At 34.4% G+C, this 18,085-nt stretch overlaps 1 protein-coding gene across 2 annotated transcripts in view; it reads right to left on the bottom strand.

The window, feature by feature from the left end:
• Positions 1–2,446: 2,446 nt before the first annotated feature.
• LOC134530923 (HMG box-containing protein 1-like) overlaps positions 2,447–18,085 on the bottom strand; it is a 36,648-nt gene continuing 21,009 nt past the window's right edge. For both annotated transcript variants that reach the window (XM_063366236.1, XM_063366237.1), the window contains exon 7: positions 2,447–17,868. In XM_063366236.1, coding sequence (XP_063222306.1) covers positions 17,718–17,868 — 151 coding nt within the window. In that variant the 3' untranslated portion in view covers positions 2,447–17,717. The remainder of the gene's footprint in view (positions 17,869–18,085) is intronic.

Below are 18,085 nucleotides of genomic sequence, written 5' to 3'. Positions count from 1 at the left end.
GACTGGAGTCTAAACGTAAACTATAGATATATGATACAGATTAAGCTGCCTTGCCATCAGAAGTCCCTATCACGCACTATAAAATTGCTTTCTTTGCAACAACAAAGGGTTTATTTTTATTTGAGTTGCTGCGAAGTTATGTTGTGCAATCCAAATTTTAAAAAAAATTAAAATACAGTAAAAGCAAGCTTGCATTGTCATTAAAATAATGAAACTACTTTCTGAATAATTAAGTTAATAATATTTCTATGTGTAAGAAAAGTTGGTTTTAAAAGCCAAAATAATGTAACAGCAAAGAAACAATAGTGTCTAAATAAACTATACGAGTCAATGAAAATTTTATTAGCAATAATATTTTTTTTTTTCCACGAAGATTGATGGTTTTACGCAGTGATCGCCTCAAGTCTTGAGACACACTGTTATAAAAGAGTGGAAATACTCTAACCGGTCCCTAGATGACTCATGCAAGACCCCATTCTACAGTTGTCGCCTATACTTTAATCCAGCACTGTTAGGCAAACTTTTTTATGTGTAAACATCTTAGCTCTCTGCACACAGCATTTGGTTGAAGTAATTTTGTGAATGGAACGGAAGTTGAACGAACAGAAATGTGTTACAATGGGGCAGAAGTCGTCAAGATGGAGGACCCATATTCCATATATAGTCAGTTTGAAAACATTAGGGGACATACCAAATATATTGGTGTGCCAAATGAAACTTTATGACAGTGTAACTACCCTGGAATATATTTCGTAAACTAAAATAGTCGTAGTAAAAAGTAACTACACATGTTAAAATATGTAAGAAAACTGGCCGTAATTGATTATAATTCATATTCTCCTTGATAAATCCCAAGAGGTTTGGTAGCTAACACAGCAGTAGAACGTGCACTTGTAAAGCTCAAGGGCATATTTTTAACATGGTTCAAACATCTTCAAACGGAATAGTTCTTTTTACTTTTTTTGATATAATATATTATGTAATAATAATATTAATCAGCTCTATAAGGTTAAAGTTTGTGTGTAGGAAGTATTTACAGATTGATTTTAGTTTTTTTAGGCAAAAACAAATATAAAAACATTACACTTAGTGTTAAGTTTTTAAAAATGTTTCAGTTTAATATTTTAGCAATGCCATAGAAGTATAACTTCTAATGTGTGCGAAAACTTTATGGCATTAACTGTTTAGTGAATTTTAACAAGATTGGTAATATTTTAATAAAATTCCTAATCGATAATCAGGCCCAAAGCTGGGGTTTAGGAATTTTTGTTTTTTTTTGCTTTAATCAGAGCTGGATGATGGCAAGCAACATTTATGATTCAGGCAGTGAATTCTATTGGCGGGCGCATAAAGTATGTGATTCGTATCCAGAAATTTTGATATTTGAAAAGCGAATATTTTATTTCAATATATGTATCATGCTCTGCATTATTTTAAGGAATTTTGTATCTGAGTTTCGTATTATAAATTTAACTGCAACATGAATTTTATTGTTACCGAGGTCAGATGTTTACACATAACTGGTGAGTACTGAAAGTCTCGCTCACAATTAACCATTCATTTTGCTAACCTCAGGGTGTGTTGATATTCTTCTAAAGTTAGTGATTTGGTAAGTTTAAAACTTAGTACACCAGCATCAGGCACAGGTACACTTGCATGCACAAACACACAAATAAAAAATGTCAAGTTTGACTGTGACACCAACACACACAGTGTATTGGTGGGCTTCAGAAGCCTAGTGCGCAGTGAAGCCAGCGCATTGCCCGGAGACCCCTAGATGGGGCAGCACTCGAATGCAGTGATAGCAACCTCTAGGCACACCCATCAGTAATCATATCTAGGCATGCAATAAAATACATGTAAAGAAAATGTAATTAAGTTTATTCTAAATACTAGACTGTACGAAACAACTAAAACATTTATAGTACCTAATGAGTTAATCCATCTGTTAAAAAATTCAAAAGTAAAATTAAAAAATATATTTAGGATTAAAATTTATGTTAAGTTATTTTCAAAAAGTCTTGATTCTAATTTAAATTTGACAACCCAAGCATTACAAGATTTTTGAATCTTTTTGAGGGTAAATATTATTTGTAGCACATAAATTAAGCTGAACTAGGTGTTACTAAATTGGATTTCAATAAAATTATTTTGCCATACATTCAGCCAACACACATCCAGCTATGTGTACAATATTTGTCAAACAACACTGAAAGACAATATTTATGACGTGCCATCAAGTTTCTCTGTTTCCATAATAAATAAATACCACACCATTATACCGCAATCGGAGGTATAAATCGGTAACAAAAACTGAAGATCCGAAATACATGGCAGCACAGCTAACAGCATGTCAAATCACAGCTTTGGTAATCAAACCACTGTTTTCCACATTCAAACCAAATGCATTCACACAAAGGCTTAGGTAATTAATCTGGAACAGTGCTTTACTACAAATAATTATTCAAATTTATTTGTATAAAAATTAACATTAGTAATTGTACAATTGATTTAATTGTATGGTAAAAACTAATATTATCAAAACTATCTCAAAGAATTAAAATACATTATAGGTAGTATTTCTTAATACTCAACATTGAGTACTTCACTGCATGCTAACATAAAAAGAAAATGTTAACTTTTTAAAATAGATCAACAATTCTATACCTAGAGAGCATAATGATTTAATGAGATCCAAACACTTGCACATACAATGAGTGTTTTTTCTTCTTCGTATTCAACAATCAACAAAACTCATCTAAACAGCCAAAATTTTTCAAACTAATTTAAAAATAAAATATATGACCATTTATAATGCTATAATTACAGTAATACACTAGCTTTACATTATGCAAAAAAAAAACTTTATAATAAACATTGATTATAAAATACTGTATTAACTATAAACAAATAGTACCTGCTTAAGAAAATTTGGGCAAAACACAGCCAGCAAGATCGACCAATATTTTTATACAAAAAAAAAAAAGTATTTGATTAAATTACATGATCACCCACATCAGTCTCTGAGAATGACTAACAATGATGTAGTTTACATGATAATAGGTAATGAGATCAATAGCAATAAATTTCAAAATTCATCATTAACGTATGTAACCATCCATCACACAAACCAGATGAACCAACCCTAAGGCACCATAAAAATCTGAATGATTAAAATACATTTTTAAAAATCACATTAAGGCACTTTGGTAATAAACAGTTTACAACTCGACAGATAATTAAGCAGCACACTTATAGAAATACAAAACATAATAAATGACTGTAATAATTTAAGTAGTAATAAAATACTAAATTTAATTGCTACTAATTAGTATTACTTAAGAAGATAAACTACCAGCAGTTAACAACTTTTCAGAATTGATATATGTAAATGAATACAAATACTTAAACTTAAAACATGAATTATTCTATTGTCTAAATCAAAGTATTTTTTTTTAAACAGAAATTACTGCTATTTCAATGGCTTTACCATTATGAAACTGATAATGTAAAATGAAAATACAATCATAAAACAGTTTAAAAAACTACCAATACTTAGTTATGAATTTCATTTTAAAGTGTTGGTGACAAAAATTATTTACATCTTAGTAAAAAGAATTTCAAAAATAACTTTCTATTCATTTGTAGCTAGTCACAATCTCCTTACTCAACAAATTTCACAGGAACATACACACAAATTCAGCCCAGATTTATGTAGTATTCTTTAATTAGCAGCCTCAAGGTAAACATAGAATTTTTTTATAATGAAAATTATAAACAAAAATTTTACACTAGCCTTTCATTATCAACTAACATGCTTTTATAAAGAAAAAAAACATTCTTATTTGAAAAGAACTGTGGAACCACAATTTTGTAGCACCTGTTTCATACAGATAACTCTTTTGTTGAGACCAATATACAATATTTTGCATCAACAACTGCATTCATTGCAGTAAAGTTGATCAAACACGTATGCAAGCTTGCAATGTAAAAACACTCACCAAGCGTATATTGGACTTGCATAATGGGGTTATAATTTGAAGCTGGTCTTATTTTATCCTTTATAATCAGTGTTCATGTAAATATAAATATAAGTTACAATACTAAACATGAATAAATGTTTCGCTTTCTTATATGTTAAATAGTTAGGGACAAGATTATATTGTGAATTGCAATAAAGCCAAAATAACAAAAAAAAGCACATCAATACACCATGTAACACAGAAATGCAATACAGCATAAATCACTGATATGTAACAAAAAATCATGAAATTAATCAGCAGATTTAATCAAATTCAACTCAGATGACAAAAACTCACGTCAGATTTTTAAGGATTGTTGAAATGTCTTGCCGTGTTTACAGTTATAAAACGTATTGCATATTATTTTCGTAGTAAGGTGGTACAAGTTGGCACTGTCTCTGTTGTGTTGAACAAAGGAGTTAGTAAATATTTTTTTACGTATTTCGCGTGTTTTATCGTGAATTGTCAAAACAAGGCAAATTTAGTGGGAAAATCAGATTTAATGAATATTTTGCGATCGCGAAAATTGCATGGCCCTACTGATGAGTAAATTTTATTTTAAAGACGTTTTCAAACATAAACTTTATCTTTTCGTCTTCGTCGCTGCTGTGTACCGCTTATAAAAATGTAACCAGTGCTAGTTGGCATCATTCATGTTTCGTTATGTTGATTTCTGTATAGAGCGCGCGCACGTAGTCGAATATCAACAGATAGCTCATCAATTGCATGCAGCGCGCATGCTCTGTCTGGTGCAAAGTTAACTACATTTGATAGCCCACACTTTCTCGTGTGTGTACGATAGTTATGCACTCCGACTCACGTTCGTGTCACAGTTTTGGTTTTTCTATTTAAAGTTGAACAATATGTTTTTGTTGCATAAATTATTAATTCAAATTGTTTGGTGTGCTTTTGTATACTCTACTTTTTATATGAACGTACTTTCCTTGCATAGGTTTTGTTTTTAGGAATAACTTTACCTAACAAAAAATGTTTTCACATAATTGTACTTTTCAAACTTGATTTTAGTATAAAATGTGTGACGATTATGCGATAAAACACGGTATGTAACTAAATTTTACATTATGACATTGGTACATTTTTCTATTGCACATATACTTGCTGATTTATTTGAATTGTTCCCAGTAGCTTGACTTGCTTATTACTATTTATATATTGTAAAAGTGCATCGTGTATAAATCGAAATGACACTGTTTTGGTAATGTATTACTGAACAAGTAGATGTTATATTTCTTGAAAATGGTGTTATCTTTATGAATAAACAAGTTTATAAAATAAAAAAATATATACATACCATCAAAATATCCTGTTTTAAAAACGAAATTGGCCAAATAATATTACCATAAGATCTTCTCTCTATGCATAGTATGTCTCATGGAGGGGCATATGCAAAATTTAATTATTTTTTTTTGGGAATTTGGAGGGGGCAGGAACCTCTACGACCACTGTTTGCTTTCAAATTCTTTCCCTCGTTGGTGTGAATGATACATTTTTTTAAGGATTTCACCTGCATAATACCCTGGTCTCATGTTCTGCAGAGTCGCAACCAAGTTCGCACACATATAGCAGAACAAAAGTTTTTAATTACAAAAAATAATAACTTGACATAGTTTATACATTCAACTCTGGCCGATAAGATGTTTTATTGTTTTTAGAGAATTACTAAAGTTAGCAAAATTGGGGTTGGTGGAAAAGTAAAACTTGGAACGAAAAATGACACACATAACTCATTATGCTATATATAACCCAAAAATATTATGCACTAAAAATTGTAGTCGAATCATTTAAAATGTCCCTTGATATTAACTACATTTTCTGCAGCTAACACTAAGTTTCTGTGATGTAACATAATTTCTAATTGAAAAATTAATACAAATATTCATATATTTAGTATTTTTCTGCACTTTGCTTAAGTTCATTTTGGTCCCTTAAAATGTGTAAATAAAAGTTTCATTCTATCTGCAGATTATAATTACAACAAATCTTCAAAAAACTCACTAATCTATACAAAATTTAACGTTATTACACTGAAGTACCTAAAACTCTGAAAAACAACTTTTTAAACATAAATGCCAAAACAATTAGCAAGATCAATTGCTTTATCTTAAATACACTATTGTACACATTTTTAAAATCCCTTTAACAACTTCCAGATAACAATTAAAGTGGCATTTTTCTTAATTACACTTGTTCTAAATGTAAATATTTGGTTTCACAATTCTCAGTATTGCTGTCAAGTACACTGTAAATTAATTAATATTAATATCAATATATTTGAAGGAAATAAGGAGAATTATTATTAGTTTATCTAAGATAATAATTTACCAATGGGCAATGACATAAAGAGACACTACACAAACCAAAGATAAATTTTCATTTTACCACAAATCACAGTTTTACTTTCAGAGAAATACCGTAGCACAACTACAAAAAAGTGCACTTTAACTGATAACTTGAAGGCTGCACTTTATTAACGCTGCAGTACAAACTTAACAAACTACACAAAACACCAAATGCCATTTCTATTAAGAAAGATTCATGGTATATTAGGTTTTTTTATATATAAAAAAAAACTTTTTAAGACTTCCATAATGTAAATTGAAATATAAATAAACATTTTGTAATTAATTATTAAGAAAATAACTTTGCCTACTTTTCTATGGAACCATTATCAATCAAAAAGCATGTCTTATTAACCAGACAAAATATTGTAATCAGCTTCTGACATCAACATGTCTCACTTAACAGGAAACCAGCACCAGGAAATGCACATAATTTTGCCCTGGCTACAGCTGGCATACTAGAAGTCTAGCACTGGAAGCAGAGGGGGTTGACTGATCTTCATAGGACTCGGTTTACACCAACACTCCCGCCTCCCTCTCCTCTCTCTGTGGAAGAGCAGCGTGTGTAACATACGGGACGAACCTGAATAGGTGTATCCATAACTTCAAAATACGTTTAACTTTACTTTAAACACAGAAGTTTTTATCCCTTCAGGTTTGTAGAAATATTATCACGCTACTACTTTTAACATTAGATTTTTATGTCTACAAGAAAAGTCTGCAAACATCACTTTTCTAAGCTAGATTGCTATAAAATCAATACCAAAAGAGGAATGACTCTGTGACGAGGTGTAAGAGTTTACTTTGGAGATCTGAACACAGCCTGAATGGACTCACAGGTGTTGACATCTTGGTGGACCTAGTCGATCGACCCGGAGCCGAGGATCGTCACAAAGACTCGTCCATTAAGCGACAGCACGTAACGGGAGCGGTCCAGTTCACCTGTATCGTGCCTGGCTCCTGCACATCACTGCAGTTACGAGCGCAGTTCATCTGCAACCTGACGCATAGAGCAGTCCACCCGCCTACTTAGCTACTGAGCGAGTTGGAGCAGCAGCTTCAAGCATATGGGCAGTAGTAGCACCCCAGCCAGACTGTGTGAGCTAGGACCTGAACCAGCTGGCCAAGGTTCAGCCACAATGTATTACATATTTAAGAGCATTATGAAATGTAAATAAATTGCTTTGATTTATTGAAATGAGGGTAAATAATGCTCTCAAGGAAAGTAGGGGTGATTTTGTTATTCACTTAACAATTGCATAAAAATTACATTCCAGCCTGTACTGTGATAAAAAAAGTAAAACCACAACTAACATTTTCACCAAATTACAACACCATCATAGCATAAAAACTAACAAAATGGCTCAATATTTCCTTTGGTGGATAAAAATATATTTTCCTCACACCAAAACTAAAACGACTGAGACTTAATCATACTTGGTGCATAAAAGAGATCAATAATGTCGTTAAACCCAACATCTATAAAAAAAATCAAAATGAACTAAACACTAGCACTTCTCAACAATAAGTATATATATACTACTAAATATCACAAAACCGTTTAATGTTGAAATATTCCAAATATTCATAAAATAAATCTTTCAGTAGACGTAACTAACGTGCTTTAAACTGAAAGAAAGATGTTCTTTATTTGGTTAATTAAAAGTAAACAAATAAAAGCAGAAATATTCTGGTCCTAAATACAAAATTCGTTTGTGGTATTGAGACTGCAATAATGCTATTACATTAATGCACAGGACTATCACATCACACTATGTCTAAGAATTTAACCTGTTTAAAATGTGTAAAAAATTATTTTAAACACCAATATTGAAATTTTCTCTAAACAAGGTTTGTGCAAAATGCCTACTAAAAATGCAGCAAGTTCCTAAACCAGAAAAAAGACTGAAACACAGATAATCACAGGCCAGATTAATGATTTTAAAAAAGCAAACACAAAAAAGACAACACACTTTAATGTATACGGCTTGGTCCCATTGCCGGAGTGGCAAGACAAGCTTCAACAGCCTCCAAGACTCAACATTAAATAAATTTCCTTCACTTACGTGCTCACATTAAAGAAAATGGATAAAACCTTATGAAGTAAACTCTTATAATTTGAAATATCATGTAAATCAAACTCTTTGCCTTTGCCCGAATGTGAGAATATATTTACAATTTAGATGCTTTTGAATTTGATTTGGAAAATATGTTGTATGAAGGAAAATTTACTTCAAAATTATTTACTGTTCGGCTAATCGGTAAACCTGGCCACATGTTAGTTATCATTCTTTGCGGGAAAAATGTGCAGTGAGAATGGTCACCCAATAACCGGCAACGAGCCGGACATGGAAACAAATCAACATTTTTCTTAACACTTTATACTTCTCTTGTCTCAAGTGCGAAGGGAAAATATCTACAGAAACCATCCTTATTCTGTAAAGTTATGAACGTATTGTTAGAATTTTAATATTATGTGTACAGTAAAACAGGAATTTAGCTTATTTATAATCTTCATTCATTTGTAATGTGTTTTCGTTTAGCTTTAACATGTTTTCCTTGTGTAAATTAACTTACACAACAGAGGTCTACGAGTATTCGAAAAATATTCATAATTTGTGAAAAATTTGTTATTTAATATTTATGAATAGTTTGTTATTTAATTTGACATTTCAAATTTACTATTTAAAAAAAAATATTTTTTTACTAATTGGTAGGATTAAATCATTTGGGACTCATTCTCAATAAAAATTATTGAAATAAAATGTAACATATCTTAGGTTAAAATATTTTACTGAGAAATTTGGTTTTTTTTTCTGCAACAATATTCATACACTGTTTTTATATTTAATACGTACATAACATATTATGTTTTAAATATATTAATATTATATTTTACGTATATATTCAGATCAACAAAACAACTTACAAACTTTAAAGTCAGTTGTTTAAGAAAATGCATTGACATGTTTAATTTTTTAATTTCATTTATCCGACACATCTTTATTATAGTTCCATCTATAATCCTCTATTTTTATTTTACTGTATTTTGGATCAATTTTTATTGTACTCCTGTGCAATGTGGAAAAATGTCACTGTATGTTAAAATTTGATATAAAAAATATCTGATATCGGTGAATATTGTGATATTCTAATTCTATTGAAAATTTGATTCCAATTAAAAATATCATATTCACAGAAGCCTATTACACAATAACAATATACCAAAGAGCAGAGAATGAGACAAGTCAAATTCTTTAGATTTCGACAGCACTGTCACTTTTGTTTCCAAAACAGCGCGACTGCTGTTGGGTGATTTATTTCGCAAATGGCATATAGGAAAAGTGTGCTTGCCATTTTATAAATTCAACAAACAACAAGGATGCCTAATCCAAATTTACTTAGTGCAAGCATTGTTATATATTTCACTAAAAGTGGTTTGCTAATTGAACTAACTTTATTTCAGTCACTGTAGTACGAAGGTTATTTTTTTTTTCAACCTCCGATCGGCTGTAATAAAAAAAGGGAATGAATTGGGAAATTACTTTAATGTCAAAAGAAACGTACATCTTTACTCTATTTTTCCACATAATCACCGTGCAGATTGAGGCATTTGTTGTACCGATGCACCAGCTTTCCAATACCCTCTGCATAAATTGATGCCTCCTGCCTATTCAGCCATGTTTTAACAGTGCCCTGCAGTGTGATTACAGTTTCATTTCTCCATGGCATGCCCATTAATCGATACCCTAATCGCTCGTACACGAATCGACACGTCTCGTAGTGTTTACCCCCTTCCACCAACCATGTGGAGCCGCCAACTCACACCTCAGTTGAAGCTTGGTTATGGGAATGTCAACATGGCTGCAACGATAAACTGTACGGCAAAATGCGAGCTGCGTGGAGTCATCCGTTTCTTACAGGCAGAAGGGCACACTGCAGCAGAAATCCATCGCCGAATGAGTGTTGTGTACGGTGAAAACTTTATGAGCGATGGCGTTGTGCGAGAGTGGTGTCGGAAATTCCGCGAAGGCCGTATTGATGTTCATGATGAAGGTGGCCAAGGAAGGAAGTCGGTAGCAACAGATGAAACAGTTCAGAGAGTTGATGCAGTTGTTCGTGAGAGACGTCGATTCACGATTTCAGAACTGTCTGAACAATTTCCGATCATTTCAAGGTCAGCCCTATACGACATTGTTACAGACAATCTCGGATACAGGAAAATCTGTGCCCGATGGGTACCCAAGATGTTGACTGACATCAACAAGGAGCGGCGAATGGCATCAGCCTTGTCGTTTTTGCTGCGTTACGCAGACGATGGTGAACACTTTTTGACTCAAATTGTGACAGGTGATGAAACATGGATTCATTTCGATAATGAAGAAACAAAACTTCAATCACAACAGTGGATGCACATCTATTCTCCAAACAAGCCGAAAAAGTTCAAATGGACATTCAGCACCAAGAAACAGATGGCTACAGTGTTCTGGGATCACCAAGATGTGCTACTGGTTGATTTCATGGAGCCAGGGACAACAATCAATGCTGCTGCATACTGCGCGACACTACGACGGCTAAGACAGTCGATACGCAACACGCGGAGAGGAATGCTGACATCTGGTGTTGTCTTGCTTCATGACAATGCCCGACCGCATAGTGCCGCCGTAACACAACAACTCCTTGCAAGATTTCGATGGGAAGTGTTTGATCACCCTCCTTACAGTCAGGATTTGGCACCGAGTGACTATCACCTTTTCCCCATGTTGAAAAAGTGGCTTTGAGGTCGACGCTTGATGACCAATGATGAACTGCAGAGCACTGTTAAAACGTGGCTGAATAGGCAGGAGGCATCATTTTATGCAGAGGGTATTGGAAAGCTGGTGCATCGGTACGACAAATGCCTCAATCTGCACGGTGATTACCGTATTGGTCCGAATATAAGGCGACCATTTTTACATAAACGAGAGATGCAAAAATTGGAAGTCGCCTTATTTTCGCACCCAAGACGTCAGGACCGCAAAAATTAGCTCCAAGCTGAAAGATACAGTAGAAACAAAATGTTCACGATTTTTTATATAAACTATAACTTCGTTACCTCACACGGGGAAAACGATAAATCCACCCAATATTGCGGTAATTCACAATTGTTTAAAGTTGAAAATTAAAATATTTGTTCTTGAGTAAAAATGTCAATGTTGAAGCATCTCAAAATGGCAACCTTATATTACACAATTCATATTTGTACTTTGTTTACAATTGCGTGTTAACATTTACGGTAATTTATCTTCAGATTTTTAACGGAAATATTTGTACTAAAATATCACAGCTATTTTCAGAACGATTGTTTACGTTTACAAACATTTCGGATGTAATGTTTGGAAATTCACGGCTGCCAACTGTCTTTCCACAATATTTCTTTGTTGTAAAACGAACATTGCCGAACACGCACGAAGACGCCATATTAACAGGAATTTGGTACGTTGTTTCAAAAGCTATTTTAATAATCCACTCTTTATATATGTAAAAACCTTTCAAACAACTTAATAATCATAGATTAGTCTTTAAAATTAATAGGACAGAGACTCTCTGTCAGAGAGTAATATGGACAAATATTCGCGGTCACGTAACCGATGTTATTCATGGCCGTATTTTTCATCATGGCAGCTAGCCACTTGTTTTGTTCCGGCAAACTGCATTCATTGTTTACTTTGTTACGTTTAACACACTATTAAATAGTAATACGCATTCTTCTGTGGTAATACGTAGCTTAAGTGAAACGGAAAGTTAAATGCTGTATTTTAAGAGTGATTAATAGCCATTGTAAAAATTTAAAATTCGTAGATACAGTAAACTGTGAAAAATGAACAATCACACATCAGTGGAACGGCGGGGAACGAGCTCTAGACAAATAAACAGCTCTGAAGATGACAACTATGCAGCTTCATTAGAGTAAACATACGAAAAAATTTCTAGTGTAATACTTAAAAATATAAATATTTTTAATTTTTTTTTTTTTTTTTACTTTTAGGGTAGGCCATTCAAACCTTTTTTTAAATAATTAATGTGATAAATATAATTTAATTGTTATACATAAATGCAAAAAGGATTCATCAACACAAAATGTATGTCTAATGAATTTTCACATTAATTTCTACCAAAATTATTTTTACATTTGTTTGGCCTCCTGAAACTGCAGGTCGCCTTATATTCGGGGTCGCCTTATATTCGGGCCAATACGGTATGTGCATTCATTCCCTTTTTTTTATTACAGCCGATCGGAGGTTGAAAAAAAAAATAACCCTCGTAGTTACACATTATGCATCATTAACCCGCAGTTCGCCATTTGTAAGTGATCACTTTAAACGTTCATAATTTAATTACAAGTTGTCACTTTATATAAACTCTCTGTTTCTAGTTATCTATCACGATTATTACTGTCACAAGTTGCAATACTTAATAAAGCCACCTGGTTGGCAAGATGGCTCAGAACGGCTCGGTCGGATAGGGCGGCAGCATCAACCACACACACAGTGCATGAGACAACCTGACAAGGCATGAGGTAACTTTTAATCATTCGGTGAACAGTATTAAATAAACATTGATATTCTAATAATGCTGCTAAAATAATGTTGCTACCATTTTGAGAGAAATAAAAGAACACAACAATATTGTTATTCATGCCTACAGGATACATTTAATTTTATTAATAAAACACTAACAAATTTTGAAGTCCCAAATTTAAGACTTGAGCACGTCAAATTAATGAGATTATTGTTTTATAATGTCCTATTTCAACATCTACATAGAAATCTCCATGCTTCTGAATTTTTCACAAATACATAATTTGCCCTCCAACAGCATAGTATTCATGTAAAATGTGTTGTTGCACTATCTATCAAATGTACTAGCGAACTACCCCATGAGTAGAGACATGCAGTTTTGGGGTTTATTTTATAGCAAAATTCGTTGTTATTTACCCTTAAAAGTGGTGTTATCATACATCAAAAGCGGTGTTATTTTTTAAATAGTTTTAGCACTATAAGTTTAAAAAATTAAGCTAAGCATACCTTGAAATTTTGGACACATTCTTGCATTGTACAGTTGCACTAGCAGCAGTAATTTACAATCGAATTTACACATCACTTTTTACATACAGTAATTGAAAATATTTTAGTACCTAAACCAGCAAGAATAAATATGAAGTCTCTAAAATAGTGACATAAACACATGGAACAAAATCCTCAAACTTTAGCTCTCGAAAGCAAAAGTAGCCATGATACACAAATTAGCCTCATTTAAATTTGTCCTGCGGTCTGTTAAGACTGTGTTATATGAGGACAAAAATCGTTCACAGTCAACGTTTGCAGAAGGCATCCAGATGGCTTCAAGGCAGCTGGAAGCAAACAATGGCTGTGACAGCTTTACTACATTCAATGACTTCACTACGTCCACTGAATTGTCTGTTTCCATTTGTTTTGTAACAATGTCCTGAAGCTGACCAAAACCAGCTGTTAATTCTTCAGTGCTTATGGAGTAGAGACTATGGACAGTTTTCAGTTTCTGCACCATTTCTGGGTTTAATTTAGCAAGCAACAAACTTTCCTGACTAAAAATTTGAATTGCTTCAAATCTCTTTCTACTTGGGTCAGTTGTCATGAGAGAGTTCAGTTTGGAAAGGGCTTGTGTTGCTGTTCTTGTGATGGACACTTTAGCTTCAGCAGCTTTAGCGGGGGGCATGTTAGACAAAGCTCTACTGGTTGCCTCAAAATAAATGCCACGAGTGATGTTTTCAAATTTTTTTTTTATACCTTGCAAGTCCCCATATAGTGAATGGGCAGTTGGATACAAAGAACCTTCAAGTTTCTGTATTAGCTCTACAAGGCTCTTGGCATGATCTTTCACAAAGACAGCTTGACAAAGAATGAGAGAAATGTCATTTTCTGTGAGTGAACACAGAAACTCAACCCCTGAATTTTGTGTTGCCTTTAGTTCATCCGTTTTGCAGAAATCAACAATGTCATGTATGTAGTCTGCTACATAAAAAACGCTGTTGAACCAGGAATTCCATCTAGTAACAACAGGAAGTGGGAACAATGGACGTTTCTCTCCATGCTTTTCTTCAAGAAAGCTAGCATACAGGTGCCTTCTTTTCCTGGTGTTGTTGAACACATTTTTTATTTTGCTCATAGCATTGTTCAACTCAGGCAACTCTTTCACCCAGACATTGCCAACAAGATTTAACTTATGTGCCCAGCACTGGACATGCGTTAACTGGTCTCCAAGGATTACTTCGAGAGTACTAACAGCCTTGGTCATATAACGAGCAGCATCGGTTACTACTGAGAGCACATCACCATACTGTACATTGTACATTTTGAGTGAATCTAAAATTGCCCTCACACAGTTTGTGGCATTAGCAGCTTCAAGAAAGTGAACTCCTGCAACAAATATTTCTGGTTTATCCTGTTGAAGATTCAGAATTCTAAATAAAACAACAAATACACACCTACCCATTTTATCTGTTGTTTCGTCGCACAGTATGTCAATTTTTTTGTCCTTTAATGCAGTTTTGGCATCTTCAATTCTGCATTTGGCTATGTCCCCTACATATTTCTCACGGACTGTTCTCGCAAGTGGCATGTCTCCAGCACCTTCGATGTATTTGTTCAGCCATGCCCTGATATTAGGATCATCAAGCTTTTCAAGGGGTATATTTGCCTTTATAAAGGTCTCTGCTGTTTCCTTTATAAATTCCAACTTTTTGTCTTTTTGGACATTATTTTTTGCTGTCTGAAACGCTGAAGATATTGACGACTGGCGTTCAGGCGCACTAGATGAGCCTTGCAATGAAGAGAGACGCTTCTTGTGTTTTTCACTGCCTACATGTTTTTCACATGAGTCTTTCCTATCCCAAGAGACGGTGACATTACAGTGACGACAAAAAAGTGTGGTTGAATCACTAGCATAAAGTCCGTGTTGAGAAAATTCAGAGGCTCGCTGTTTTGCAGTTACCGGCACTTTAGGCATTGCCTAATGTTTTAGCCGACCTTTAAATTGTACACCTTTAATTTATTTCACAGACGTTGAAAACTATCTGTAACAAAATTCGACCCGTTAAACTTTAACTTGCGCACAACAGAATGTTACGAATCGTCACCGTGTTTGCATTTTAAATTTGGTATTTGGTTAATAAAAATGGACGCAATGGACAAACAACGCTAAAGACTATATAAGAGAACAACGCTTCGAGAAACAACCTGCTGTAAACACCGTGATAATCGACTGTCCAGGCGAGCCGAATATCAAAATACAGCAAAACCCCTTATTTGCACTTTTCATGGGGACAAAGTAAGAAAGTGTAAAAAGCGGGAAAGTGTAAATAAAGGGAAAAGTAAGAAATACGTTAAAGTTAATTAAAATACAGTCGCATCCTGCAGCGTTCAGAACGGGCTACATTACACAGTAAAAATAAATAAAAAAGGGGCGCAAATTGATGAAAATTTACCGTCAATTGCGCGCCTTGCGCGGAGAAAGGTCATTGTACTCGATCATCTGTTGTTACAGTGCCGCCTGCGGCGTCTGTTCTCTGAGCTGCGCATGCGCAGTATAACTCATTCAATGCTCCGCCCAGACTCGTGACCTTCCATCAGCAGCCAGCCAATAGAAGCGAGCTTAGCGGAAAAAAATATAAGCTCCACCTCCCGTGTACCAGTTTTGTCCAGTTCTAATACCAGTTTATTGGTATACGCACCCGCTTACTCGCTGCCGTGACATGTTCAAGTTTACGTTCATCTTGATGTCTTGATACCAATAATTAATTATTTACGATACCCACAAATAAATGGTTAGTTTAAAAAATATGCGTCAACAGTATAATACTTCCGAAATTATATAATACGTATAAAACAGTTACCAAGATTCCACTCATTTTATCTTGTGAAGTTCATGTCTCGTACCAGTATTTCGGCTAAGTTGTGACATAAATACAGTATCAGCACTTACAATTAGAGGTGTAAAAGTAACGAAAAAATGTGTACCCGTATGTATTCGTTACTATAACAATTAGTACTCGTTACTTTCGTATCGTTACTCGTTACTTCTGATACCGCATGTCATGGCACATGCTATCTTATGTAACAGCATCGAATCGAGTCGTATTTCGTACGCGTACAGTATGACGTCGCGTAAATAAAAATAAATCGAATATAAACAATTAAAAATATTTGATAATGAACAGCTTTTGTTAACCAAGAAACAATTAACTCTCATTAGAGCGGCTTTATAATAATATATCTTTTAAGATAAGAACATAAAACGTGAAAATACGCGATTATAAAAAACAAAAACATACATATTTATAATTTGTAAAAAATACTTTCTTACGTTGTTTCTGTTCGAATCTAAAACTTTGTCTACACACACAATACCTTTAATAAACAGTAAAAAACTTGGACGACGAATTTCCAAATCATACTTTTATTAATAAACAAACATCGTTCTTTGTAACGAATAAGCGCGCGCATGCGTGAAACATACGAAAGATGCGAGTAACGAAATGCATTCGTGTGTAACGTTTCGTTACTCGTTACTAGATGCCGCACCCGTTACTCAGTAACGAATACATACGGTTTGCTACAGCTCTACGTTACAATGTTACGATCAGCCACGTAATATTTCCGACATTTCCGTTACGTTTCTATATTCGTGAGTTTACGTTTTTCCCTAGTACATTTTAGATTGTCTCCTGCTGTAATTACTCGGACTTTTACACGCCTAGGCTTAAATTGTTACATGTTTAGAAATAAAAGCAACTTTTCATGTTATAAAATACACTGTGTGGGTAGTTATCTTTGGTTTTTTGTTGTTTCACGTTTGTTACTGTATTTACAAATTGAATTGCCGTGTTAGAATGAGGAAAATGTTCTGACTGTTCGCCGAAAATTCAAGGATTTCGCGTTATTATCCAAAATGTGAGAAATTCGCGTTATTCTTAAAAATGTACTCAAATTCGCGTAAAAATTCGTTTTATCGCAATCGCGAAATATGCATGTCTCTACCCATGAGTGGTGATGTCTCTGTCAACTTTTTAAACTAAAATCATATAATCAGTAGCTGTGTTCCAGCCTGATAGGGCTGACAAACGATAAAGGAATACCCCCTATAATAATTTAGACCATACACTAATATTGATTAACAGGAAAAATTCTTTGCATAGCAATGAAATATACCGACAGAGAAATACCGCCGACATTTCATAATTTTAGCTCAAGCTGTCGCTCGGCCACGTGAAACGCACAACTTGCGGCAGTCGGCAGGCCTGGCTGAGTTGCAGCCGCTAGCTGGTGGAGTGGGAGCGCCTCCTCTTCCAGCAGTCCGGGTGCCGCCTCTTCTGCTCCTCCGCCAGGCCGCAGGCCTCCGAGCGGTACACGTCCTGCTGCGCCGGAGAGAGGCCACGCCACGCCGCGCCCAGCAGCACGCTGATCGCCCTGCGACAAGCACGCACACTTCCCGTCTCCGCGCCTCACCGCGCCAGGCAGTCCAAACATTGATCCATGAACTGTTCAGGTTATTGAAAATTCAAAATTCATAGGTCAGAGTGGACAGTGTCTTATCTCCGTAGCACGGTTGAATTTACGCCAGCTTTCAGTGCGAGGGATTCCTGGTTCAAGTTCCGGGTAAGGCACGGGTGTAAATTTGTAATTA

Source organism: Bacillus rossius, chromosome 3 (assembly GCF_032445375.1).
Source record: "Bacillus rossius redtenbacheri isolate Brsri chromosome 3, Brsri_v3, whole genome shotgun sequence".
Lineage (NCBI taxonomy): Eukaryota > Metazoa > Arthropoda > Insecta > Phasmatodea > Bacillidae > Bacillus > Bacillus rossius.
Note: the sequence above shows the minus strand (reverse complement) of the source record. Positions and strands in the feature narration are given on the sequence as shown.